This window comes from Geotrypetes seraphini, chromosome 6, assembly GCF_902459505.1.
Source record: "Geotrypetes seraphini chromosome 6, aGeoSer1.1, whole genome shotgun sequence".
NCBI lineage: Eukaryota > Metazoa > Chordata > Amphibia > Gymnophiona > Dermophiidae > Geotrypetes > Geotrypetes seraphini.
The window spans coordinates 7,202,259-7,227,584 of NC_047089.1; the positions used below are offsets into that span (position 1 = coordinate 7,202,259).

At 47.3% G+C, this 25,326-nt stretch overlaps 1 protein-coding gene across 6 annotated transcripts in view; it reads left to right on the plus strand.

The window, feature by feature from the left end:
- The window catches only part of ARAP1 (ArfGAP with RhoGAP domain, ankyrin repeat and PH domain 1), a 331,554-nt gene that overhangs the window by 179,989 nt on the left and 126,239 nt on the right, over nucleotides 1-25,326 (plus strand). For all 6 annotated transcript variants that reach the window (XM_033947923.1, XM_033947925.1, XM_033947924.1 and 3 more), the window contains 5 exons: nucleotides 1,451-1,647; nucleotides 1,988-2,094; nucleotides 7,904-8,103; nucleotides 11,151-11,236; nucleotides 22,852-23,034. In XM_033947923.1, the coding sequence (XP_033803814.1) occupies nucleotides 1,451-1,647; nucleotides 1,988-2,094; nucleotides 7,904-8,103; nucleotides 11,151-11,236; nucleotides 22,852-23,034 (773 nt within the window). The remainder of the gene's footprint in view (nucleotides 1-1,450; nucleotides 1,648-1,987; nucleotides 2,095-7,903; nucleotides 8,104-11,150; nucleotides 11,237-22,851; nucleotides 23,035-25,326) is intronic.

Below are 25,326 nucleotides of genomic sequence, written 5' to 3' on the forward strand. Positions count from 1 at the left end.
CTGTATCAAAGGCTTTGCTGAAATCCAAGTAAATTACATCTAGCATATGTCCTTGATCCAGCTCTCTGGTCACCCAATCAAAAAATTCAATCAGGTTCGTTTGGCACGATTTACCTTTTGTAAAGCCATGTTGCCTCGGATCCTGTAACCCATTAGATTCAAGGAAGTACACTATCCTTTCTTTCACGTGGTCTAGTGGTTAGAACTGCTGCCTCGGCAAGCTGAGTTTGTGAGTTCAATCCCGGCCTTTGCCTTGTGACTCTGGGCAAATCACTTAATCCACCATTGACTGAGGTACTGCACTTAGATTATAAGCTGGAACAGATAGGAAAAAGACTCCAGAGTACCTGATTTCTATTCAATGTAAACTGCTTTGGGTGAATCTCTTCATGCAAAGGCAGTTAATAAATAAACATGTGCAATTTTTCATCTAACATTAATAAAGCTGCACTTGGCTCTTCTAACCCTAACTCCAGCTCTTCAATCCAGGGTCCCAGTTCAGAAAACTCCCCTTGGAACTCAGTCGCCAGATCAATTTTAATTTCCCGCACCCACATCTGCATTTCAGCAATAGGATCGGGCAACTGCAGAGTCTTTTGTGAGTCCTCAGGTGCCTGGATCTCACCCAGTTAGCTATTTGAGTAGCAGCACTGAATATCTCCTCCTGGCTCCCTCAGCACGATTCCCTTGTTTAAAAGCAGACTGAAAACCCACCTTTTTCACAAAGCCTTCAATCCTTAACCCTACTCCTCTGTCCTCCAACCCAGCCAGCAGATTAACCGTTTCCCTTAACTGTATCCATGACATCATGTTTGTCTTTGGGAAGCAGAGCTGAGCTTGTGAAGTCATAACGCCTCATTCCACCAATAAGAGCCAACCTCATCAGTGATGTCACAATGGCTTGATTGTCCTGTTCTCCCCTCTGCCCTCCAACCCAGCCAGCAGATTAACCCTTCCCCTTAACTGTATCCTTGATATCCTGTTTGTCTGTTTAGATTGTAAGGTCTTTCGAGCAGGGACTCTTTTCTTCTTCTTTGTGACTCTGTGCAGCGCTGCGTGCGTCTGGTAACGCTTTAGAAATAATTAATTAATAGTAGTAGCAGACTATGAAGCCCTTAATTGCTACAGTAAAAATAAGAAGGTCTCAGCAATTCCTGCCAAAGACGGGAACAAACATCCCCTCCTATATTCCCTTGACTTCTCCTCCATGCTGGATATGTTGTTGGGTCATATCTATAGACCCCTAGTTACGGATTTTCCAAGAACAGCAATATCTGGATGGTAAGAGTAGGAGTGTGGGGTGGTATTACTCAGGTCTGGCTTGGTATATCAGGGAGAGAGAGAGAGATTTCTTTTAGTGTCCATGGTCTTTGAATGCCTTCAGTAGGGTAGAATGGGTCATTTTTCCAGTTCCGACACGTTCTTGACACGCTGTTCTCTTTTCTTGCAGCGGATCGGAATCACTGGGTGAGAGCCTTACAGCAGGTGGTTGAGGAGAAACGGTGTAAGAAGTTCGACAGGCTCTCCATGGGGGGCCATGGTATGGACGCTGCTGAAAAGGAAGGGCCTCTGGAGCTAAGGGGTTACAAACCCAAACTCTATGTGGCAGTGGCTGGAGATAAAGTCTTCCTGCACAAGAGCATTGAGGTTAGTGCATGTATAAGATGCTCCCCATTCCTGCTGTAACTCTTAAAGAAGACATACCACAGGTACACTGACTACTGTTGAAAAATGAAATTGGAGGTGTGAAGGGTGATTTTGCTATTAGTTGTTCCTCTTTATGTGTTTCTCTCTTAACTTGGTCTTTACCGAGCGAAGAGAACTTTGTGAAACTGGAAGGGCAAGATTGTGCTGAGCAACAAGACTTCCCTATGAAGGAGGTTGGCCAGGTTGTACTAATGGAAGCGATTGGTTCGGATACATTGGTTGAATCTGAACTTTTTTGTTTTCAAATGCTCTTTTCTCTGTCTGACCTTTGTCCCTGTAGGATTTTCACCTGGGGATTGGCATAACGTTCGTCGAGATGAATTTAGGCAATGTGAAGGACACGGACCGTAGGGCTTTTGACCTGACGACTCCATACAGGATCTTCAGGTGAGGCCTGCTCTTGGACAATTGTTGAAGCCTGATCGGTCGTGTCACACCCTGAGGCAGCAGATTTGTGGAACGCTGGCCATTGTTGGTGTACCGATCACCTGAAGGATACGTTGATATTTTTTCATCTATCTTGTTTCATGTCCTCAACAACAGAGCACAGAGTTTTTTTCAGTTTTAACTCTAATAAACTCCCTGAAACTCTTTCAACTATCCCCCCTGGAAACAATCTACACTTACGCAGATGACATCCTTGTCCTCCTTGAGACTGACCAGAACCTCTCAAACCTCCGCGAAAACATTACAGCTTGCATAATGAGACTCCGTGCCTGGTCCCTCTCAGTACAGATGAAACTAAACGAATCAAAAACAAAACTACTTTGGCTCGGCCCAAAATTCGAACACCTGCCCACCCTTTTCGCACTACCCACAGGCGATACACTCCAGCTCGAATTCTCATGCAAGGTCCTTGGTATCATTATCGATTCCTCTCTCTCCCTCAATGACCACCTCAACTCCTTGGCAAAATCATGCTTTTTCAGCCTCCACATGCTGAGGAAAGCTAGATCCTACTTCAGCCAACAACACTTTGCCATCCTTGTCCAATCCATCATCCTCTCCAAACTAGATTACTGCAACGCCATCTATTCAAATCTATCAAAAAAAAGTCTTCTAAGACTCCAGCTAATCCAGAATACTGCAGCCAAACTGATCTTCTCAAAACGCAAATCTGACCATGCTTCCCCACTCCTTGCCAAACTTCACTGGCTCCCAATAATCCCCAGAATCCATTTCAAATGTTCCTGCCTGGCTTTTAAGATCATTCATGGCATCCTCCCTCCTCTTATCCCTTTCAACTCCTCCAGTCCCGACTCCTCCAGAACTGCCCAAAGGTATAAACTAGCCTTCCTCTCCCTACGCGGCATCCACTATGCAGGCAAACTGGGAAAATCCCTTCTCTTCAAAATCACAGGTCTTTGGAACGACCTCACCTCCCCGTTGCGGAACCTGAGCTCCCTTCAGTTATTCCGCAAACAACTGAAAACCTGGCTTTTCAGCAAATTGTAACTCTATCCTTCCCCCCCTTTTCCCCCCCCTTCTCCACATAAGTTTCATGTAATCCTTTTTTCTTCCTCTCTACCTACTATTTTAAGTTCTTGTAAACTGTGTCGAGCTCCATACTCATGGAGATGATGCGGTATATAAACTTAAGGTTTAGATTAGATTAGATTAGATAAAGGTTTTTTGCCGATGAGGTGATCGCTCAACCACCTGAAATAAAACTGCTTTTTTAGTGGGGGTGGGAGGGCCCTAGTCTGAGGCTTTTTCCTTCAATTTGGATGTATTGTAGAGCCTGTGCTGTTTTGCTATTATCGAACTTGACAGTTATGCATCAATCAAAGTGGAAGTGCTATTATTTATGATCTTAAGACCCGTGACAGCTGCTTGAATCCTAGCTCTGCCCTGGCAATCTTCCTCTCAGCAGAGCATTCTGGGAACTACTGTTGCTAGGGGAGATAACAGGGTGGCATGCTGGACCAGATGATCCTGTTCTGGTTTTACTCCATGTTCCCAAGAAAAAGAACAGGACTCATGGGAAGGAAAAAAATGAGAACTGGTCCAGTCTGTCATGAAAACGTGGAGGCCGTGAACTTACGGCTCATATTGACACTGAAGGGCAGTGTATGGGGAGAGATCGAGGATGTCTTCCTGCTTTTTCCTCTTTCCACAGTTCCTGGGGTTACAACCACTTTTTGGCTTTCTGACCATTTTTGAAGAAGGATGGCCAGAAGGACCCTCAATCCAGTGATATAAATGCTAGTGTTCTACCGATGGCTGACCCTTATGCTACGGTTCTCTTTTCCCTGTAGGCCTATATTTCTTGAAACACTACTCTCAAACAGATGAGATAGAAACCTCTTATCACACGTAGCATTTGTTTTCATATCCCTCCATAAAATCCTGTCATTATAAGAAGCTACTTGAGAGAACCCTCTTATTTCAAGCCGCTGAATTGAACATAAGAACATAAGAACATAAGTAGTCGCCTCCGCCAGGGCAGACCAGAGGTCCATCCCACCCAGCGGTCCGCTCACGCGGCGGCCCATCAGGCATATTGCCTGAGCAGCAGTCCCTGACTAATTTTATACCTACCTCTACATTTATCTCTAAACCTTCCACTGCTCTTATCTGTACCCCTCAATCCCTTTGTCCTCCAGGAACCTATCCAGGTCTTCCTTGAAACCCTGTACTGTGCTATTTCCTATCACGGCTTCCTGAAGGGTGTTCCATGTGTCCACCACCCTCTGTGTGAAAAAAAATTTCCTTGCGCTTGTTCTAAACCTGTCCCCCTTCAATTTCATCGAGTGGCCCCTTGTTTTTGTGGTTTCTTTCAAATTGAAAAATCTGTCCTTGTCAACCTTTTCGATGCCCCTCAGGATCTTGAAGGTCTCTATCATGTCTCCTCTGAGTCTCCGCTTCTCCAGGGAGAACAGCCCCAGCCTTTTCAGTCTGTCAGTGTATGTAAGGTTTTCCATACCCTTAATCAGTTTAGTTGCTCTTCTCTGGACTCCCTCAAGCATTGCCATGTCCTTTTTGAGGTACGGTGACCAGTACTGTACACAGTATTCCAGATGGGGGCGCACCATAGCCCGGTACAGTGGCAGGATGACTTCCTTCGTTCTGGTCGAGATACCCTTCTTAATGATACCTAACATTTGGTTTGCTTTCCTCGAGGCTGTGGCGCACTGTGCCGACGCCTTCAATGTCGTGTCTACCATCACTCCCAGGTCTCTTTCCAGCTTACTGACCCCTAGCATTGTTCCCCCCATTTTGTAAGTGAACATCGGGTTCCTTCTCCCTACATGCATGACCTTGCACTTCCCCACGTTGAAGCTCATTTGCCACTTTTTTGCCCATTCTTCCAGTGTCGTAAGATCCCTTTGGAGATCCTCGCAATCTACCGTGGTTTCAACCCTGCTGAATAGTTTGGTATCATCAGCGAATTTGATGACCTCACATTTTGTTCCCGCCTCCAGGTCGTCGATGAATATGTTAAACAGGAGCGGTCCCAGCACCGACCCTTGAGGCTTGGAAAAATGATGTTAGAGGTCTCTTCCTATCTTGATTTTAGAAAATTGATAGGCTGGTATCTTAATGCATTCTGCTTCATTTTTGCAATCAAGTTCCTTCTATTCAACTTCATGTATTTGATCTGTTCTATGTATTTACTTCTTTCCCAGCCATGCCGGTATTTTCTGCATTATATTGTAAATGCTTTCGGTCTTTATCTGTTTTTAAGTCCATTATTCTAATCTGTATTTTATCTGTATCCCATGTATTAGCTCACCTTGTTGTGATCCGCCTAGAACTTTTTCGGTATGGCGGTATATAAGAATAAAATTATTATTATTCTTTGAGATTTTGTATGCTACTCTTTGGGATTCTGGAATCTTGCTATTCTTTGAGATTCTGTATGGAATGTTGCTACTCTTTGGGATTCTAGAATCTTCTTGCTCTCTGGGATTCTGGAATCTTGATAGGCTGATACCTTAGATTCAACTTGATGTATTTGATCTGTTCTATGTATTACATCTTTCCCTGCCAGGCCTGTATTTTCTGCATTATATTGTAAATGCTTTCGGTCTTTATCTGTTTTTAAGTCCATTATTCTAATCTGTATTTTATCTGTATCCCATGTATTAGCTCACCTTGTTGTGATCCGCCTAGAACTTTTTTGGGGATGGTGGTATATAAGAATAAAATTATTATTATTATGTATCCAATCCACAAAAAAGGTGTAACGGCACCAACACTTTGGAACTCCCTCATCTGTGAACAGAAAAATCTCTTAAGTCCTTTAAGTCCCACTTGAAAGCTTCTGACTTCTAAAATGGCATTTGAACCAAGTTCCTAAAACACTTTTCTCATCACTAGTTGCTCCCTTGACAACTTTCTCTCTTAACTTGTGACTAGGATGCCGCTATCTTTGCTTTTTTTTTCTTTTTCTTCTCCTTGCTATTTTCTCTCCATTGATAGTGACTAGTAAAGTCATAACCTCAGCTTATTACTTCTTTTTGCATCTTTTAACCTATCATAAGAACATAAGAATAGCCTCACTGGGTCAGACCAATGATCCATCAAGCCCAGTAGCCCGTTCTCATGGTGGCCAATCCAGGTCACTAGTACCTGGCCAAAACCCAAGGTGTAGCAATATTCCATGCTACCGATACAGGGCAAGTAGTGGCCTCCCCCCATGTCTTTCTCAATAACAGACTATGGATTTTACTTCTTGGAACTTGTCCAATCCTTTCTTAAAACCAGCTATACTATCCGCTCTTACCACATCCTCTGGTAACGCAGTCCAGGGGGGACGGGAGTGTTTCTGGTATGGACTGTTGTACTCATTTGATATACATGTATCGTACTCTGTGTTCTTGAGTTTTTGTTCTGTATTGAAAATTAATAAAATATATTTCATATAAAAAAGTATTTCCCTGTAACTTCATCGAGTGTCCCCTAGTCTTTGTCATTTTTGTCAGAGTGAAAAATCAATCCACTTGTACCCGTTCTACTCCACTCAGGATTTTGTAGACTTCAATCCTATCTCCCCTCAGCTGTCTCCTTTTGTTCTTATCCTGTTTGTTTTTACCTCAAGATATTGTAACTCTTTCCTCCCCTTGACTGTCCTTTTGTGTCTAGTATTGTCAATTGTACGGCATATATTTCCCTTGTTTTGTTTTTTTATTTTATCGATTTTAATTACTGCCCATTATTTTCATTCATTGTAAGCCGCTTTGACTCTTTTATTTTCAAGTTCAATATTCTTTATTATGCTTTTAATAATAGCTTTATTTATATCCCGTCATATCTTTTCAGTTCTAGACGGTATACGACAAGTGGAGCTGTAAGGACAGCGAGGTTACATCAGTTAGATTTGGGAGGGATAGATAGACAGAGGTGACTGGGAGAAAAGGGGGAAGGGATGCAAGGCCTAGTCCAGCAATACATGACACGTACAGATATGTAAGGTCAATAAATAAGTTAACAAAAACAATTAAAAAAAACCCTGTAACAAGTACCCTAAATAGTCATGAGTTATTGCAGAACAATATTTTGATGAAAGCCAAAATATTACTGTACTAAGAGACATATAATGAATGAAAAAGGTAACTGCTTTGACTCTTCTGTTGAAAATGGTGGTATGTCAAAGAAAAATAACTTGTCGGAAGGAAATGAGTTGCAGCAGCACTTCAGTATAGGCCTGTGCTGAATTCTCTTGCCTCTTCAACTGTGGGAGGGAGGCAGTGGCAGCAACAGCTGGCGCAGTAGAAAGGAGGGAAGGGAGGGAGATGCTGGACACTAGATACAGGGGGAAGAGGAGTAGGGAGGTGAAGGGAAGATGTGAGATTATGAGAGGAGCAGGGAAGGAAAAGGGAGATTCTGGATTTTTGTTTGGTAGGGAAGGGGAGGGGAGACGCTGGACACTGGATACAGGGGGAAGAAAAGTAGGGAGGGGAAGGGAAGATGAGTCTGTGAGAGGAGCAGGGAAGGAAAAGGGAGGTTCTGGATTTTTGTGTGGTAGGGAAGGGGAGGGGAGACGCTGGACTGTTGGGGGTAGGGAAAGAGGAGATGATAGATGCTGGACTAGGAGTAGTGGGGAGCTACTTGGCTGAGAGTTCACCTAGGAGGTCAGATACCTATGGGTTGCCCTGTGTGGGGCTAATGTTTGAGCATTAAGAGCTTCTTCAAGTGGAAGGTGCGTGCCATGGTGGGAGCCATTATCTCAGTGAATTGCTCTTTCTCCCAGTTTTGTGGCAGACTCGGACTTTGAGAAGGAGGAGTGGGTGACAGCCATGCAGCAGTCTATCGCGGAGGCGCTGTCCAACACCGAGGTGGCTGAAAAGATATGGTCAGTGGAATCAAACAGACTCTGTGCGGACTGCAGCTCCCCCAAGCCAGATTGGGCTTCTGTCAACCTGTGCGTGGTCTTCTGCAAGAGATGTGCAGGTACTGGATTTTCTGGCTCTTCCCTTTAGCAGGAGGAAATGGTGAGATTGCAGAGATGGAACTGGAACTGTGGAATAATTAGCACTCACTAGGTGATTTTAGGATGTGATTTATTAAATGTTTCCCCCTTAGACACAGAATACAGTACGTCAGGGCCTTAGAACTGACCATGACTCCTCCCGATGTCTGAGTAGTGCTTCTCTTCCTGAACACTGGCAAGTGTTGCCTACATTACAGGCTTCCCTTCTCTGCAAAACATCTCCCCTAGAGCAAGCTACAAGACACCAGTTCACCCTCAGACATCATCATACTCAGACACTGGCACACTCACAAACGTTGTAACATCCAACCACCAGCTCACCCTCAGATCATTTCACACTCACACACCGTCACACCCTGGTACCAACTCTACCTCAGACACTCCGCACTCACTCATGCACCAGCATCATCCCAGAAATATGATGGCAGATAAAGGCCAAATGGCCCATCCAGAGCATCCACTATCTCCTCCTCTCCCTATTGGCTAAGGCTCTTAACATTTGCATCTCCTCTTCCTATAGGCTAAGGCTCTTAACACTTGCATCTCCTCTTCCTATAGGCTAAGGCTATTTACATCTGCATTGTGAGGTCATAGAGCTTTATGGTTATAGAAACATAGAAATATGATGGCAGATAAAGGCCAAATGGCCCATCCAGAGCATCCACTATCTCCTCCTCTCCCTATTGGCTAAGGCTCTTAACATTTGCATCTCCTCTTCCTATAGGCTAAGACTCTTTACACCTGCATTGTGAGGTCATAGAGCTTTATGGTTATAGAAACATAGAAATATGATGGCAGATAAAGGCTAAATGGCCCATCCAGTCTGCCCATCCACAGCATCTCCCTAAGAGATCTCACGTGCCTGTCCCATGCATTACAGTGTACTATGGCCGTGGGCTCCCTGACACAGTACAGTATTTCCAATGAACTCGATAGTACTTCAAATCCTTGGTGGTGTTAGTTCTTTTTTACCTTTTTGATGTTCCATCACATCAATTTTTCTGTTTTTCCCTTCATAAACTAGGCATGATTCGTTAGACAAGTTAGGTGATATTTTATAATATCCGTAAGGCAGAACAAAAAAAAACCAGCGGGTACTGCACTCAAAATTGCAATGCAAAAAAAACAAAACAAAACGACAGAACGTGTACAAGGTGCAGGAATTTATTCAATTAAAAGTCATAAAATACATGTATAGTAACATCAATAAAAATGGTTCTTATTGTAAGACGTGCTGGACCCGACACGGTCCGTGTTTTGAAAAACACTTTTTCCTCAGGGGTCTGGGATGTTCAAAACAAGAATATTCAAGAACCAAATAGGATGGAAATAATTATTCATATAATGATTCAAAATGTGTGATCGTGGCACCGAAGTACCCCCCTCTTCAAACCCAGCATGCACCCAAAAAGAGGGAGAAAAAGCCTCAGACTAATGTAGCAGTATAGAACCAAAAGGTACAAATCAAAACTGCTTTTGATACTTTCACTGGCAAAAAAACTCCCTCACAGAACAGCTCAGGTTTAGAAAAGGGCAAAGTCACCGGAAAGGCACGTTCAAGGACTTAGCTGACAAAAGACGACTTGAGCTCCAACGCTGTCACGTCTTCTCCAATCTTCCCAACAAGCGACCTTGTTTGGCTCATCAGAGGAACAAACAATACAGCCTTGAAAAGTGCAGCCATGCTAAGACCAGCCCCAGAACAAAGAGCTGAGCTGAGTGCTGATTGGTTGATTTGGACTGGAAGTGAGGTCTGTGTTGGAGGGAGGGCTTTAAGTGCTCTTGTCTGTTTCCTTTGTTCTGGGGCTGGTCTTAGCGTGGCTGCACTTTTCAAGGCTGTATTGTTTGTTCCCCTGATGAGCCAAACATTGGTGAAACAAGGTCGCTTGTTGGGAAGATTGGAGAAGACGTGACAGCGTTGGAGCTCAAGTCATCTTTTGTCAGCTAAGTCCTTGAACGTGCCTCCGGGAGAATATGCCCTTTTCTTAATATTCTTGTTTTGAACATCCTGGACCCCTGAGGAAGAAGTGTTTTTGAAAACATGGACCATGTTGGATCCAGCACGTCTTACAATAAGATAAAGCCTAAGGCCCTGCCCACAGGAGGAGCCTAAGGCTCCCAGGCCTATTCTGGTTGGCCCAGGTGCCTCAGGCCCCACCTGTGGGCGGGGTTTGAGCTGCCTGAGCCAATCCAGCCCCATTCTTGAGCTGGCTGGCCTGCCGGACGGATGGGCTTGGCACCCGTCCGTCCGTCCAACATTTTTTGAGGTACAGGGATGGGGGGTTGTGGGTTCGGCGGGGGGGGGGGGGGTTGCGGGTTGGTGGGGGTGCTGATCGGGGGTTGGGGGGTTTGCGTCGAGGGCAGGAGGGCCTGGGATCCCTCCTGCCTGTATTTTAGTGGGGGGTGGGGGGTTAGAGGGGGTCGCAGGCCAGGAGGGCTTGGGCTCCCTCTTGTCCCATCGAGTCGGTGAAGGTCGGGGTGCCGCGGGCCAAGAGGGCTTAGGCTTCCTCTTGCCCCGATGTCGTTGGTGGGGGTTGGGGATCGCGGAGCAAGAGGGCTTGGGCTCCCTCTTGCCCTGATGTCGTGGGGGGTGGAGTGGATTCTGTAACAGGTGTTGTTTTTGACAGACATCGGTTACAGAATCCAGCTTTTAGGCAAAGGATTGGCTCCTCCTTCACCTAAAAGCTCTTGTTTTGGACGTTTTTTTTTTTTATAATGGACATTTTCCCTGCTTCTACTTTCAATGTTTAAGGCCTTAGGCCAAAAGGGAACTTAGATGTGTTTTTTTTATTATGCCCCTCTATGTTTCCTGTACCATGGAGAGCATCACATTTTCTCTTCCTCCGATCAATGGAGAGTCCAGCAGCTTTCTCTGAGCTTGAAGCAGCCCCCACAGTATAGTAATATGATTATATCTATAAAGGGCATCTATTCTGTTGAGCAATCGCTCTTAATTTTACTATTTTATTTATTATTACTGTTGTTTTTTTTTGTGGTGCAACCTCAGGAGAACACAGAGGTCTGGGCCCGAGTGTGAGCAAAGTGCGGAGTCTCAAAATGGACAGAAAGGTCTGGACTGAAGAGCTCATTCAGGTATTGCCACAGGCTTACTGGATTTGTCTAAGGAACGTTCAGGTGCACACATGTACTCCCTGCCATGTAGTTTTAAGAAAGGTTTGGACAAGTTCCTGGAGGAAAATTCCATAGTCTGTTATTGAGAAAGACATGGGGGAAGCCACTACTTGACCTGGATCGGTAGCATGGAATGTTGCTACTCCTTGAGATTCCAGAACCCTGCTACTATTTGAGGTTCTGGAATGTTGCTACTCCTTGAGGTTCCGGAACCCTGCTACTCTTTGGGGTTCTAGAATGTTGCTACTGTTTGAAGTTCTGGAATGTTGCTACTCTCTAGGGATTCTAGAATCTTGTTACTCTCTGGGATTCTGGAATCTTGCTATTCTTTGAGGATTTGGGTTTTGGCTAAGTACTAGGGACCTGTATTGGGCCTGTATTGGTCTGACCCAGTAAGACTATTCTTATGTTCTGTTCTTTTTTGTAAGTTATCTCTGCTCCCGTATTGCATTATGGAGGTAAAATGGAACTCAAGGAGCAGGTTTAGGGATGGATTAAGAATGTTTGAGCCCTGGCTGGTATCCGAACCACGGAGCCTCCTCCTTCTTAAAATTTCTTTTCTGCCTAAAACCTAGGTGGGTTACAGCTTAAACGTACATAAATCCATCAACAAACAGATTCACATGAAACCGCGTTGCCATCTACCAAGAATTAGAGAATGACACGGGGAAAAATTCTGTCCCCGTCACTGCCCCGTCCCCAGACCACCATCCTCTGCACCGCCCCATCCCGTCCCCGCTGTCCCCTTCACCGCCCCGTCACCGCCCCGCTGTCTTTTTCACCGCCCCAGCCCTGTCTCCGTCTTCAGCGTCTTCTCCCCTCCATCCCCCCACCCCCAGCACCCTTCACGCGGTCCAGCAGCTCCCTCCCGCCGGCCAGCCGTGCATTTCCCTCCCTCCCTCCCTCCTTTTCCCTTATCTTTTCTTCTTAAAACTGGCAATTTCTATAAGGCTACGAGCTGTATTACAGCCGGAGCCTTGAAGTCTCGTCGGGTTGCCTGCTAGAAGTCTCCTCCGATGCAACCGGAAACAGGAAGTTGCGTCAAAGGAGACTTTTACCAGCAGGCAACGCGACGCGACTTCAATACAGCTCGTAGCCTTATAGAAATCGCCAGTTTTAAGAAGAAAAGGTAAGGGAAAAGGAGGGAGGGAGATGAATGGACGGCCGGCGGGAGAGAGTGGGCTGCTGGATCGAACCTTTGTTCACCGCGCATTCACTCCTTGTTCACCGCCCCATGCTACCATTCACCGCTTCACGGGGCGGTGAATGGCCTCGTCCCCGAACTCGCGGTGACCATTTTTTTAGTCATCGTTTTGGCGGGTTACCCGCGGCTGGATGCGGGTAACCACCACCGTGACATTCTCTACCGAGAATCTTCTTTGACTGCATATTCAGTAGCAAAACAGCTGTGCAAACAGATGCCTTTTAAGCAAGTGACAGAACTGCGCAATGCTCTTGCAAAGGTTTACCAGACGTCCGGGAAACCCCAGACATGTCCTCTTTTTAGAGGACTGTCCAGATAACCCGGACGGACTTTCCAAAACCTGGCAGTTTGTCTGGGTTTTGGAAAGCCCCCGACGAGCTCCGGCCGCATCCGGAGGGCCTCTGGGCATGTGCGGCTGCCGTCACACACCACCGCGCGTGCTCACGGCCTGGAAGTTGGGGAAGAAGAGACGATGCTTTCTGGGGCGGAGCTGGGCGGGGTTGGAGGCGGAACAGGGTGGTGACGGGACAGAAATGGGCGGGGCCATGTTCGGGGTTTTGCATCTCAAAATATGGTAACCCCATTACATAAATGCAAACTGCCCGGCAGTGCATTTCCTAAATTTGGGCCCCCCCCCCACTGAAAATGCAGTTTGACTTGTAATCACATAATGTACAGAATTTACCGTTAAGCGCATGACTGTTTCAGATCCTAAATTTCTGCTCAGTACAACATATATAGACAATGCTTGCTGTAAGTATAAGCGCAGTGGCATAGTATGGAGGTGGGGTGGTGGTCCGCCCAAGGCCGCTGTCTTGGTGAGGGTACAGGTAGCCAACCTCCTTTCTACCTCCCCCCCCGCTCCTTCTTTGCTCCCGTACCTCTGAAACATTCCTGGTGCGAGAAAACCACTGTGGCACCAGCGTTGGCTCTTCCTCTGATGTCACTTCCTGGACCCGTGCTTGGGGGTTGCTGCTTGCGCCAGGAGCGTTACAGAGGTATGGGGGAAGGGAAGTGGCGGGAGGGGGTCAGGGAAGGAGCTTGTGGGTGTGGGGATGTGGAGAAGAGGGCGGAGGAGGGGCGTCGCCATCCCAGGCGTCTCTCACCCTCGCTACTGTCTGATCCTTCTTGAGATCCCTTTAGGCTTGGACTTCACAAAAGCCCCATCTGCCTGCCGTCACTCCTCCCCACCCTCCAACACATAAAGTTTAATTCGTCACTGCTCAAATTAAAGTCGCTGTAGTGAGCAGTTTGGAGAAATGTTGATTTCAGCGGAGAAGCGTCTTCCCTTCCTCCTGTCTTAAAGCAAGAGGGGGAAATATCGGGCCCTCCTTTTGAGAGACTGGACTAGCACCTCGTACGCTTGCTGGAGCGTTACGAGAAAGTTCTTACAGAAATGGGTCAGGCACCAAGTTGCCTCTCTTTAAATTTCGTTAACTATTGATCTCCTCATGGGAGGGGGGAGGGGATGGCCAGCCCACTCCTCATCAATGTAAAGCCATTCGTCACGTGAACAAGCTTTGAAACCGCAACCCCTGGAAATGAGATGCTGCCACAGCTGGACAGATGTAAAAGCAAAAGACAGATTTACAGCTCCTCCATGGATTATTTGTGTGGCTGCTGGCAAACTTCATCGCGAAATTCCTTGGTGGGTCTGGCTTCCATTTCTCAGCTTCTTTCCAGATGTTTTCTCTCAGGCTAGAGGAGGAGGGGGGGGGATGAGATAGGAGGGTTGGGGAGAAGAAGAGAGGATTAGGAACTGTTTGAAGAGACAGAGATTCTCTATGGAAAGCAGTTGGTCTGGAGTACGGATTCATCCAGTGGCATAATAAGGATGGGGGACTGCCCCGGTTGCGGGCGCAGGTACCTCTCTGCCCCCTTCCCCCATGCCACACTCACGCCCTCCCTTCCCCAACTCCCTCTTTAAAATCTTCACCAGTTTCAGCAACTACTCTAGCCTGGCGCCCTCTGAAATCACTTCCGGGTCACGGGGCCAGGAAGTTTATCTTGATTACGAATTTGACCTACCGCTCCCGCATTTTACTGATCTGAGCAATTAAATACAGAAAGGAACTCCATTGAACATATTCAGATAGAGATAGATACAAGAAATAGACAGTAAAACCTTGGTTTGCGAGCATAATTCATTCCAAAACCGTGCTTGTAATCCAAAACACTCGTATATCAAAGCGAATATCCCCATAACAAATAATGGAAATTCTGACGATTCGTTCCACAACCCAAAAACTTTAATACAAAATACTGTATGTACTCGTGTTGGAAGACTTTGCTCGTTTAGAACAGTCACGACACTCTTGCAATGTCAGAGAGAGAAGAACCATCGGCTCAGTTGTGATGATGTGACGTGTGTATACTGTATGTACTCGTATCGCAAGATCTCGCTCATTTAGAACAGTCACTGCACTCCCGCAGCGTCCGAGAGAGAAGAACCATCGGCTCAGTTGTGATGATGTGACGTGTGTATACTGTATGTACTCTTATCGCAAGACTTTGCTCGTTTAGAACAGTCACTATACTCCCACAGCGTCCGAGAGAGAAGAACCATCGGCTCAGTCATGATGATGTGACCTGTGTATATTGTATGTACTTGTATTGCAAGACCTTGCTCGTTTAGAACAGTCACTTCACTCCTGGAGCATCAGAGAGAGAAGAACCATCGGCTCAGTTGTGATGATGTGACACGTGTGTATACTGTATGTGCTTGAATTGCAAGATATTGCTTGTATATCAAGTTAAAATTTAATCAAATGTTTTGCTTGTCTTGCAAAATGCTTGCAAACCAAGTTACTTGCAATCCAAGGTTTTACTGTATACAAAAGTTACTTAAAAAATAAATATAAATAATAAAAAAAATAAAATAAGTTTAAGAAAATTAGAAAATTAACTAAAGTGAAATAAAGGTCCAAATGGGCTCAGTCCAGTGCAAGGTAACAGCAGGACACAATGGCTGAGACAAAGGCCAGGCAGAAGAGGCAGGAGGATCCCAGCGGCCAAACACATCATGCCGAGGAGAACTGGAGGACCAGACAGGCCACAGGAGGTCCCTCGATGGAAAAGATCCCCTTAGACAGGCAGCAGGCCATTTAGCCATCTTGGAGAGAGGGGAATGAGCAGCTTTAATCGCGGTCTCTGCCGTCCGTGTGCAAGCAGAGTTCAGAGTGAGCGATGCAGAAGGAGGCGGAGCTGTCGCCGTCAATGGAAGAACTTTTTGTTTGTCCATTTTCTTCCTCCTGGATTAGGCCCGCCAAGAAGCCTTGTCCGGAGCTGAATCCACGACAGCGGCCCGCCGACCACCTTGGAGCCCTGAACTCAGCTGACCCGGTTGTCCGGCCTTGGTGAGAGCAGGTGGATCTAAAGGGAGTTAAAACACAGTAAGGCTGTGCCCCCGCAGGACGCTCCCACAGGCCAAACTAGAGAGTTGCGCGGGGACAAAAATCCCACCCGTCCCCACCCGTCCCCGCCAAAATCCCACCCGTCCCCACCCGTCCCCGTGAGGAATCCCTCCGTCCCCACCCGTCCCCGCGAGGAATCCCCTCCGTCCCCACCCGTCCCCGCGAGGAATCCCCTCCGTCACCATCCTTCCCTATAAACTTCAGAAATAGTTATTTTATTTAATTATGCTACTGAATTAAAGGCTCTGGTAGAGACCCATTTACAAATAAGCAAAGAGACTTTATTAATTTGAAATATTAATTGGGAAGAATACATACTTTGTAAATGGGTTTCTACCAGAACCTCTAATGTAAATATAAAATATAAATACTCAGCTGATGAGAACCCACAAACTGTCAGCTGAGGACTTCCTTTGCAGTTGGCCGGGGGTCCCTTTTGCCAAGCTCATGGATGCTGCCAGCGACTGCTGCGCTTGGTGGAGGGGAGTTCTGGCCATCTCTAGAGGAGGTCCTCTGCTGGCGGTGCTTGGGGATCCCCACCAGTCACAGCAAGGGTCAACAAGTACTTCAACACTGTAGAAATAAAACCAGAAATGCATTTCCTTTTCTTTTGAACACAAAACAAAGACATCTGCCATATACATTTCCCAAAGCTAACATATTTTAGTCAATAAATTCCGTTTTTTACCTTTGTTGTCTGGAGACTTATTTTTCCATAAAGTTGGTCCCAGTTTCTTTTTTCCGCTTTCCCATCTTCTGTAAATTCTTCTGTTGCTGTCCATTGGTTCCCCCTACCATCGTCCAGCATTTATCTCTTTCTCATCTTTCGTGCCTGCCCACCAGCCCCATGCCCAATATTTCTCCTTCTATCACCCCTCTCCAACACTATGCCACATCTCTCCCTCCATTCCCTTCACCACTGTCCAATATTCCTCCCTCTTGCATCCCTTTCAATCTGTCCCATTGTTCCCTTGCCACATTTCTCACTCTCATCTTTTTCTTCCCTATCACATTCTGTACCTTCCTCCCTACGACCAAAAATTCTCCTCTTTCTTCCATTTGCCGTGTGTACACAACCATCTCTCTTTCCCGCTCATTGACACACCCACACCCAATTCTCTCTTTCTATTCCCTCCCCCACCTCAGCATCTCTTTCCCTCCCTTCCTCTCTCCTCAGTTCATGACTTCTGTGTCCAAAAATGCACTCCCTTCTACCACTTCATTCGAGTCCAGATAACAGCAGGGGTTGGAGGCAGCCTGCAGCAAGCCATATGTAGCCGACCCAGAAGTCTTCCCCCGAAGTCAGAGCTGACATCGGAGGGAAGGCTTTGCATCAGTCTGGCGGTGGCTGAGGTGTCAGGTGGGAGGGGGTAGATACTGGATGTAGGAGGTGAGAGGAGACAGACTGTAGATAGAAATGGGAAGGGATCAGACACACTGGATGAAAGGGGAAAGATAAGACAAGCTAGAATGCCTGGGAGAGAGAAAAAGACAGATGATGGATGTAAAGAAAAGGAGAGGGGAGGAAGACATTGAATGGAAAGGAGGAGAAGGGGAGGATACGGATGGAAGGGAGGAAAGAGAAAGATGGAGCAGACACTGAATAGAAGGGGGAGAAAGAGAAATGAAGCAGATGCTGGGCTGAAAGGGGGGGAAAGATGGGCAGATGCTGGATGGAAGGGGGAGAAAGAAGGGTGGATGATGGATGGGATGACAGAGGGGGCAGAAAGGAGGAAGAGAGGAGACAGATCAGATGCTGGGCAGAAGCAGCAGACCGAGGGGCAGATGCAGGATGGAAAGAGGAGGAGGGGCAGATGCTGGATGGAAAGGGACCTCAGGTCAGCATCTGAATGGCCGTGCAAGTTTACATGGGTCCAAATGGTGCTAGACCCCCCCCCCCCCCCAGTCCATTGTGCTTTCTAGAAGCCAGTATTGTGGTGCAGCCTGGTCCCTGCTAGGTTTTCTCCCCCTAGATTGGGACTGACTGTGCTTTTGCCAGCAGAGGCAGAGTGGTGAGCCTGAACGATGGCGCAAACTAGCCCCCCTCCCCACCCCACCCCACCCCACAAGTGTCCTCCACCCAGAACAGGACTGAATCTGGGTTCCCAGTGGCTGAGCAGTGAGCCTACCAAGGCATCCCCTACCGAGAATGGAACCAACTCTGCATTCCCGGCCTTTGTATGAGGGAGGTCTGGTGCCCCAGAGTAAGAAGACTTAGACTAGAGCCATAGCGCACGAGAGAGACTCCCACGGGGATGAAAACAGCCTACCTAAATTCTGGCGATGCAGGCATGCAGCTTACAAGTCCGGCGTCGCGGCGGGAAATAGCCATGCTGAGCAGTGAGCTCAGCACGTACACAGATGAAAGCCTTGCTTGCTGATTGGTCCGGCGGCACGGCGGGGCAGGGCCACCGGACCAATCAGCAAGCAAGGCTTTCATCTGTGTACGTGCTGAGCTCACTGCTCAGCATGGCTATTTCCCGCCGCGACGCCGGACTTGTAAGCTGCATGCCTGCATCGCCAGAATTTAGGTAGGCTGTTTTCATCCCCGTGGGAGTCCCGTGGGCCAGGGGGCGTCCCCGTGGGAGTCCCGTGGGCCAGGGAGCGTCCCCGTGGGAGTCCCGTGAGCCAGGGGGGAACCCGCGGGATCCCCGTTCCCGTGCAGACCTCTAGGCCAAACCCCTCTGATCCAAGTGACCTCAGAGGGAAAGTCAATGCCAGTGTGGGTAGCAGGCTGGAGAAGCTGCTCGCACTGGTGAAGATTATGGAGGCGGGGGGGTGCGGAATGAGCGGGGGATGGAGATGAGGGTGTGGTGGGGCGCCATTGGAACCATCTGATCTGTACTAAGAGATCTCAGTCCTCGCGTGCTAATTGGTTACCAGGCTTAAAGAGGGTAGCTTTATAACAGGCTGCCTAGGTTAGTTGGGCAGGAAGGTACCTGTTTTCAGCTGTTTTATATAGACATTTTGGTACCAATTGGAGCATTTCCAAAATTCTAAAATGGCCCAAATCGGCTCTTGGATGTTTTTCTCACCAAAATGTCCAAGTGCCGATTTTTGAAACTTTCTTTCTGGACGTCTTGAGAGTCATCTATGCCACTGTGTGTTTTGGGTGGGCTTTTAACACTGTCCCCCTCCCCCTTTTACCAAACCGTGGAAGCGTTTTTTTAGCGCAGGCTGGCGTGCTGAATGCTCTGCGCTGCTTCCGACACTCACAGAGTTCCTGTGAGCGTCGGGAGCAGCGCGGAACATTCGGCACGCCAGCCTGCGCTAAAATCCGCATCCACGGATTTGTAAAAGGAGGAGTGTATGAGGAATTACAAACTTGCATTAAAATGAAAACATATACACTTAGTCCAGCGAGTTTCTAGTTTTTTCTAAGCTATTTTTCCTACAACACGAAAAAAACTGGAAACTCGCTGGACTAAGTGTATATGTTTTCATTTTAATGCAAGTTTGTAATTCCTTATTAATTTGGAAATTGTATTGAACTCCTATTGGGGTGATTCATAAATATTTATGTGATGTAATACACTGAAAGTGCGATGGGAGAGAGAAGAAAATAACCAAGACAGAGCTGAGCCCCAAAACTCAAGTGAGAAATCAATAGAGATAATTGAGAAAAGACCCCCCCCTGCACTGAAGAACCTAAGTATGGCAGGAGGGATGCCCACTCCCTTCTGCCATCGACCCCCTTCCCGCCGCCCCATACCTTTAAATTGGGAGCAGGAGGGGTATTCAGTCCCTCATGCTCTTCCGCCGTCCGCTGTCAGCAGTGCAGGATTTAGACCCCTCTCTGGTGCATCAGGTGATGCACGGAGATGGGCCTAAGACCTTGATTGGCTCAGGCACCTCAGGCTCCTCCCTCTTCGGCGCAAGGGGGGGCGATGGCATGAGGGAGTGGGCATCCCTCCTGCCATTTTTTGGGGTTCAGGGTGGGAAGGGGGCGCTGTCGGAAGGCTTTATTTTTCCTATTCTTTATTGGGCAGATATTTTGCATGTGTAATACATGCAAAATATCTGTGCCATTAAAAAAAACCGAAACACCCCCCCCAGGCAGACCTGTTGGTAACACAGTTACCGACAGATCTACAGCAGTTGGTTTTAAGATCGTAAAACCTGATGCAAAATAGTCAAGTAAATGTAAGTGAATCAGTCGCTTGGCCATTTTGCTTGGGGTTTTACAAATTTACATGGGCGTTCGAGGGGAAATCTTGCGGTGAGCCGTTTTGTGAACTGGGTCGGTTAGCAGCGATCGTCGCTAAACCTTAGTGAATCTGGACCTTACTGTAGAAAACCCAATCCGGAGAAGGGGAATCGTCGGCATAATCAAGAAAAGAAGCAGGGAGGCAGGCGAGCTGAGGGTGGTCTCTCGTTGACCTTTTGGCTGAGACTGGAAACCTGTAGAACATGGATAGTTTATCAAATGTAATCGAATCAGGATATCGCACTTCTCCAGAAGAGGTTCCAGGCGATTTACAAGTTAAGAGGCCCATGTAGACATCATGGAGAAAGTTACATCGGATAGGAGAGGGTTATAAAACATTGGGGCGGAAGGCCACGCTTTTGCAAGAGAGGATGCAGATACACAGTGGTGTAGCGAGGGTGAGAGGCGCCCCTCCCCCACCGTCTTTTCCTTCCTCACCCCCATCTCCTCCTCCCGTGCGCGCATCCCTTCCCTTCCCCCGTTCCTGGCCCGAGCAGTAACCCTAATTTCTTGTGCATTTTTCCAGCCTTGGTTGTGGAACTTAGAAATAAAACTGACCCCCCCCCCTCTGCGAGGTCACCTGTGCGGACACTCCCCTTGAAGCTCAGATTTTTCTGCAGCCTTGCTTTCTTCTGCTCGTGATTTTATTTCTCAATTTCTAGTCTTTTTGTTTTCTTCGGTGCCGCGGGTATTACCCAAGTGCTACGGATTCACTCCGAGAGCGTTCCTTCGGCGGGAGATCGCAGACTTTTCCTTATTGATTGTCTGCTTCTGGAGGGTGCTCTGTTAAATCCGAACTGCTGTAAGCCTTCAGATTGGATCGGGAGCCATCTCTCCCCTGATTCGTCCGCAAAGGGGTAGAGAGCAGGCTGCGAGCAGAGAGGTAGGGGCACGCACCCCACCCACCTCAACCCTTACTATGCCACTGCAGATATGATATGTTGTAGAGGAAGCCCATGCCACATCATGGGAAAAGTTATACTTATGGAAGTACGGGGCAGAACTGTTATAATAAGGAGAAATCTCAGAATACTGTGGAGGGAGGCTACATATTAGAGAATGACACAGGGAGAAATTTTTCCTCATGCCCCCCGGGAACTCATTTTCCCGTCCCGTCCGTGAGAGTTCTTTTCCTGTCCCTGCCCCATTCCCGCAAGCTCCATCATCGTCTGTACAAGCCTCAAACGCTTTCATATCCTAAGTATTGACATTCTAGAGCTCCAATTGTGATGTCATAATGCCTCATTCTACCAATGCCTAAGCTCCACCCTCATCTGCACAAGCCTCAAACGCTTTAAAATCCTAAGTAGCGACATTCTAGAGCTCAGATTGTGATGTCATAATGCCTCATTCCACCAATGCCTAAGCTCCACCCTCATCTGCACAAGCCTCAAACACTTTAAAATCATAAGTGTTCAAGGCTCTTGCGGTTAAGGCAGAGGAATGTCGAGAGAGGGGAGATATGATTGAGACATTCAAATATCTCACGGGCTGCATCAAAGTGGAAGAAGACATCTTCTTCTTCAAGGGTCCCGCGGCAACAAGGGGGCATTCGTGGAAAATCAGGGGCGGGAAACTGCACAGTGACACTAGGAAGTTCTTCTTCACTGAAAGGGTGGTTGATCGCTGGAATAGTCTTCCACTTCAGGTTATTGAGGCCAGCAGTGTGCCGGATTTTAAGGCCAGATGGGACAGACATGTGGGATCTATCCGCAAAGATAGATAGGGAGGGTCACTGGGGTGGGCAGACTTGATGGGCCACGGCCCTTATCTGCCGTCTATTTCTATGTTTCTATGTTTCTATTTCTATGAGCTTACAGGAATGGGGCAGGGACAGGAATAGGGACAACACTTGTGGGGACGGGATGGGGAAAAATTTGTCCCTGTGTCATTCTCTAATTTTATTTATTATATAGCACTTATGGTTTACATTCAGGTCCTCAAGCATTTTTCCCTATCTGTCCCGGTGGGCTCACACTCTATCTAATGGACCTGGACCAATGGGGGATTAAGTGACTTGTTCAGGATCACAAGGAGACGTGTGGGATTTGAACCCCACAGCCGGATTCTTTCTCTATCCGCATGGGAAGATGGGGCAATGTATACTTTGATCTCGTGTTTCTTGGTCCAGTGAAAGGTTTCACAATTTGCTTTACAATAACTGTGATTGAGTGGCATGGGGATTAAAAAGGGCATTTCGCCTGGATGAGGCGTTCACCTAGAGCAGGGGTGTCCAATGTCGGTCCTCGAGGGCCGCAGTCCAGTCGGATTTTCAGGATTTCCTCAATGAATATACATGAGGTCTATTTGCATGCACTGCTTTCATTGTATGCTAATAGATCTCATGCATATTCATTGGGGAAATCCTGAAAACCCGACTGGATTGCGGCCCTCGAGGACTGACACTGGACACCCCTGACCTAGAGTGACAGTATTTGGGTGTTTATTAGATTTTTGACATCCCATCTTTCTGTGGTACAACCAAAGTAGTTTTGGACCTTAACAAGAAGCTATTTTTTAATTTTATTTTAGGGGAGACCTGTATTATTATAAGGGCGATGAGGGTTCTTGAAATCCCGTCTTCATGCAAGACTGTTGGATAATTTGACCAGGATGAGAAATTGATCAGATGTTGGCCATCACTGATTGGGAGTTTTGAAAAAGATTGATTGGTCTTTGCGAAGGCTATTGTTGACTTCAAGATCTTTGATCACGTGACTATGGCTTTTTTTTTTTTTTTTATTACTCTCAGCTCTTCCAGCGCTTTGGCAACGCGGTTGGGAACCAGTTCTGGGCAGCGAATGTGCCCCCGAGCGAGGCCATCAATGCCACGAGTACGAGCCAAGAAAGGAGGCAATTCATCACAGCCAAGTACAAAGAAGGGAAATACCGACGCTACCACCCACTGTTTGGGAACCAAGAGGAGCTCAACAAGGTGGGTCCCGCCCTTCCGGTTTTGTGGTTCATAGGCCACCCCGCGAAAGACAAAGGCGCGCGCCGACAACTGAGCGCAAGACGGAGGCGCGCGCCGAAGAAAATTACAGTTTTTAGGGGCTCCGACGGGGGTTTTTGTTGGGGAGCTCCCCCAGTTTACTTAATAGAGATCGCGCCGGTGTTGGGGGGGGTTTGGGGGGTTGTAACCCTCCACATTTTACTGTAAACTTAACTTTTTCCCTAAAAACAGGGAAAAAGTGAAGTTTTCAGTAAAATGTGGGGGGTTACAACCCCCCACAACGCGGCGCAATCTCTATTAAGTAAAGTGGGGGGGGGTTCCCCCCCACGCCCCCTCCACGCCCCCCGTCGGAGCCATAAAAACAGTAATTTTCTGTGGCGCGCGCCTCCGCACTGCGCTCAATTGTCTGCGCGCGCCTTTGTCCCGGCGCACTTTTGACCTGACACCGGTTTTGTTGCTCATGTGTTGCTGCTACTGGAAATTCATTAACATCTTCCAGGTGTCTGTTGGGAGCACTGGATTGTATTGGACTGGTGTGATGTATAATTTAGCAGTGTGTAGGCGTGTTCACTGGTATGCCATGACTATTTGGCCTTTATCAGCCATCATGTTTCTCTGTATTGTATATCTGGTGTGCTCTCCATGTACACACACAGCCTCGTTTCTTCTTTGATCATTGCTGGAAAGGGGAAAACAGAGGAGACTGGATAGAAAATTCAGGTATTAAGGAAGAAAAATGATCCAATGCTCCTTTTCTATCTGCCCACAGCAGCTCTGCCACCACAGTGACTGGCGAGGAGATGCTCCCAGCAGAGTGACTGGTACATAGTCTATATAGGGAAGGAAGGGTCTACTTTCCTTTATAAAATACTAGCGTACCTGGGTATATATGAGTAGGTGCTGAGGCAGGAGCGCTTATGCCAGCCAGTAAGTTGCGTATGGAAATGTGCCAAGTCTCTCACAATTGTCAGCTACACGAGCACCGTTGCTTGGCTGCTTGAAATAGGCTCAGTGAGTGGATGTTTGAAAATGGACTTGCTTTAAATTTCTAAAAAAAACCCAGAAGTTACAATCATTGGGAGGTCCATGGAAGAAACTGGCCTGATTATTTTTTGGTGAATTATGCATTTCTTTCTGTAGGAAACGAGAAGAAGTTGTAACGGGTGGTGATTAACTCGAAGCTTAGCACGAGGGGCCAGATTGTGAATGAGATTCAGTCTTGTTTTTCTCACCTTCCTCTTTTTTGCATAAGTTGAAACCTAAGCTGCCTTTGTATAATTTTTGCAGTGTGGTAAAGAGGACGATTGTGGCAAAACTGGGCTACTGCAATGCTCTGTACCTAGGGATATCGACCAAGGGCATTGCAGGTTGTCCAGAATGCATCAGCAAGGGTAGTTGCTGTTTTGTCAAAATTCACCCATATGTCACCCGTATTAAAACCATTTCATTGGCTATCTGTGATCTATAGGGTGCAATATAAAGTTCTGTTGATTATACAAGGGGCCGCTGAAAAGTTTTCACCCAAACAAGAGAATGACGTGGATCCATGAAACTTACAAGTTATTCCAAACTTTTCATTTGAGCCTTGGGCCCCTCCCTGTGCATCTTCGCTAAAAACACACTAACAACTCCCTCGGAGGAGGAGTGATGGAGCGTCCCTCCTGCTCCCAACTTCCTTGAAAGGTCCAAAAGGGGGGGGGTTGGGGGGGTCCTCTGGTGGCAGGGGGAGTGGATATCCCTCTTGCCTTTTTTGGGGGGAGGAGGGGAGGGGATGTTTGGGGAGGGTCGCCTGGCACAGGGGTGGGCCTTTGGTGGCAGGAGGGAGTGGGCATCCTGTTATTTTGCTATCACATTGGGGAGGGGGGATATCGGCATGGCAGGAGGAAGTAGGCATACTTCCTGCCATTTTTTTTTCTTGGGCGGGAGAGGAGGCAGCATGGTAGGTGGCAATGGGCATCCTTCCTGCCAATTTTTGCTAGCACGTGGGGGATTCCAGGTACTGCATTCATTGGGGATCATTGGGGAGGGCTGTCACCAGTGGGGGGAGGGACATTTTTTAATGGGACAGATATTGTGTGTGTGTGTGTGTGTAACACGCACAGCATCTGTGCTCATTAAAAAAAAGGTTTCCTGTCCGAACAGTTGAGTGTCAGGAGTTTGCTTTCGGTGCTTCCGCTGCCTCTCAGCTGTTCAGTCTTCCTCTGCCGGCTCTGCATGTGTGTGAGAGTCGCTCTCACAGCAATCAATCGGACGGGAGAGACAGAGATTATGATG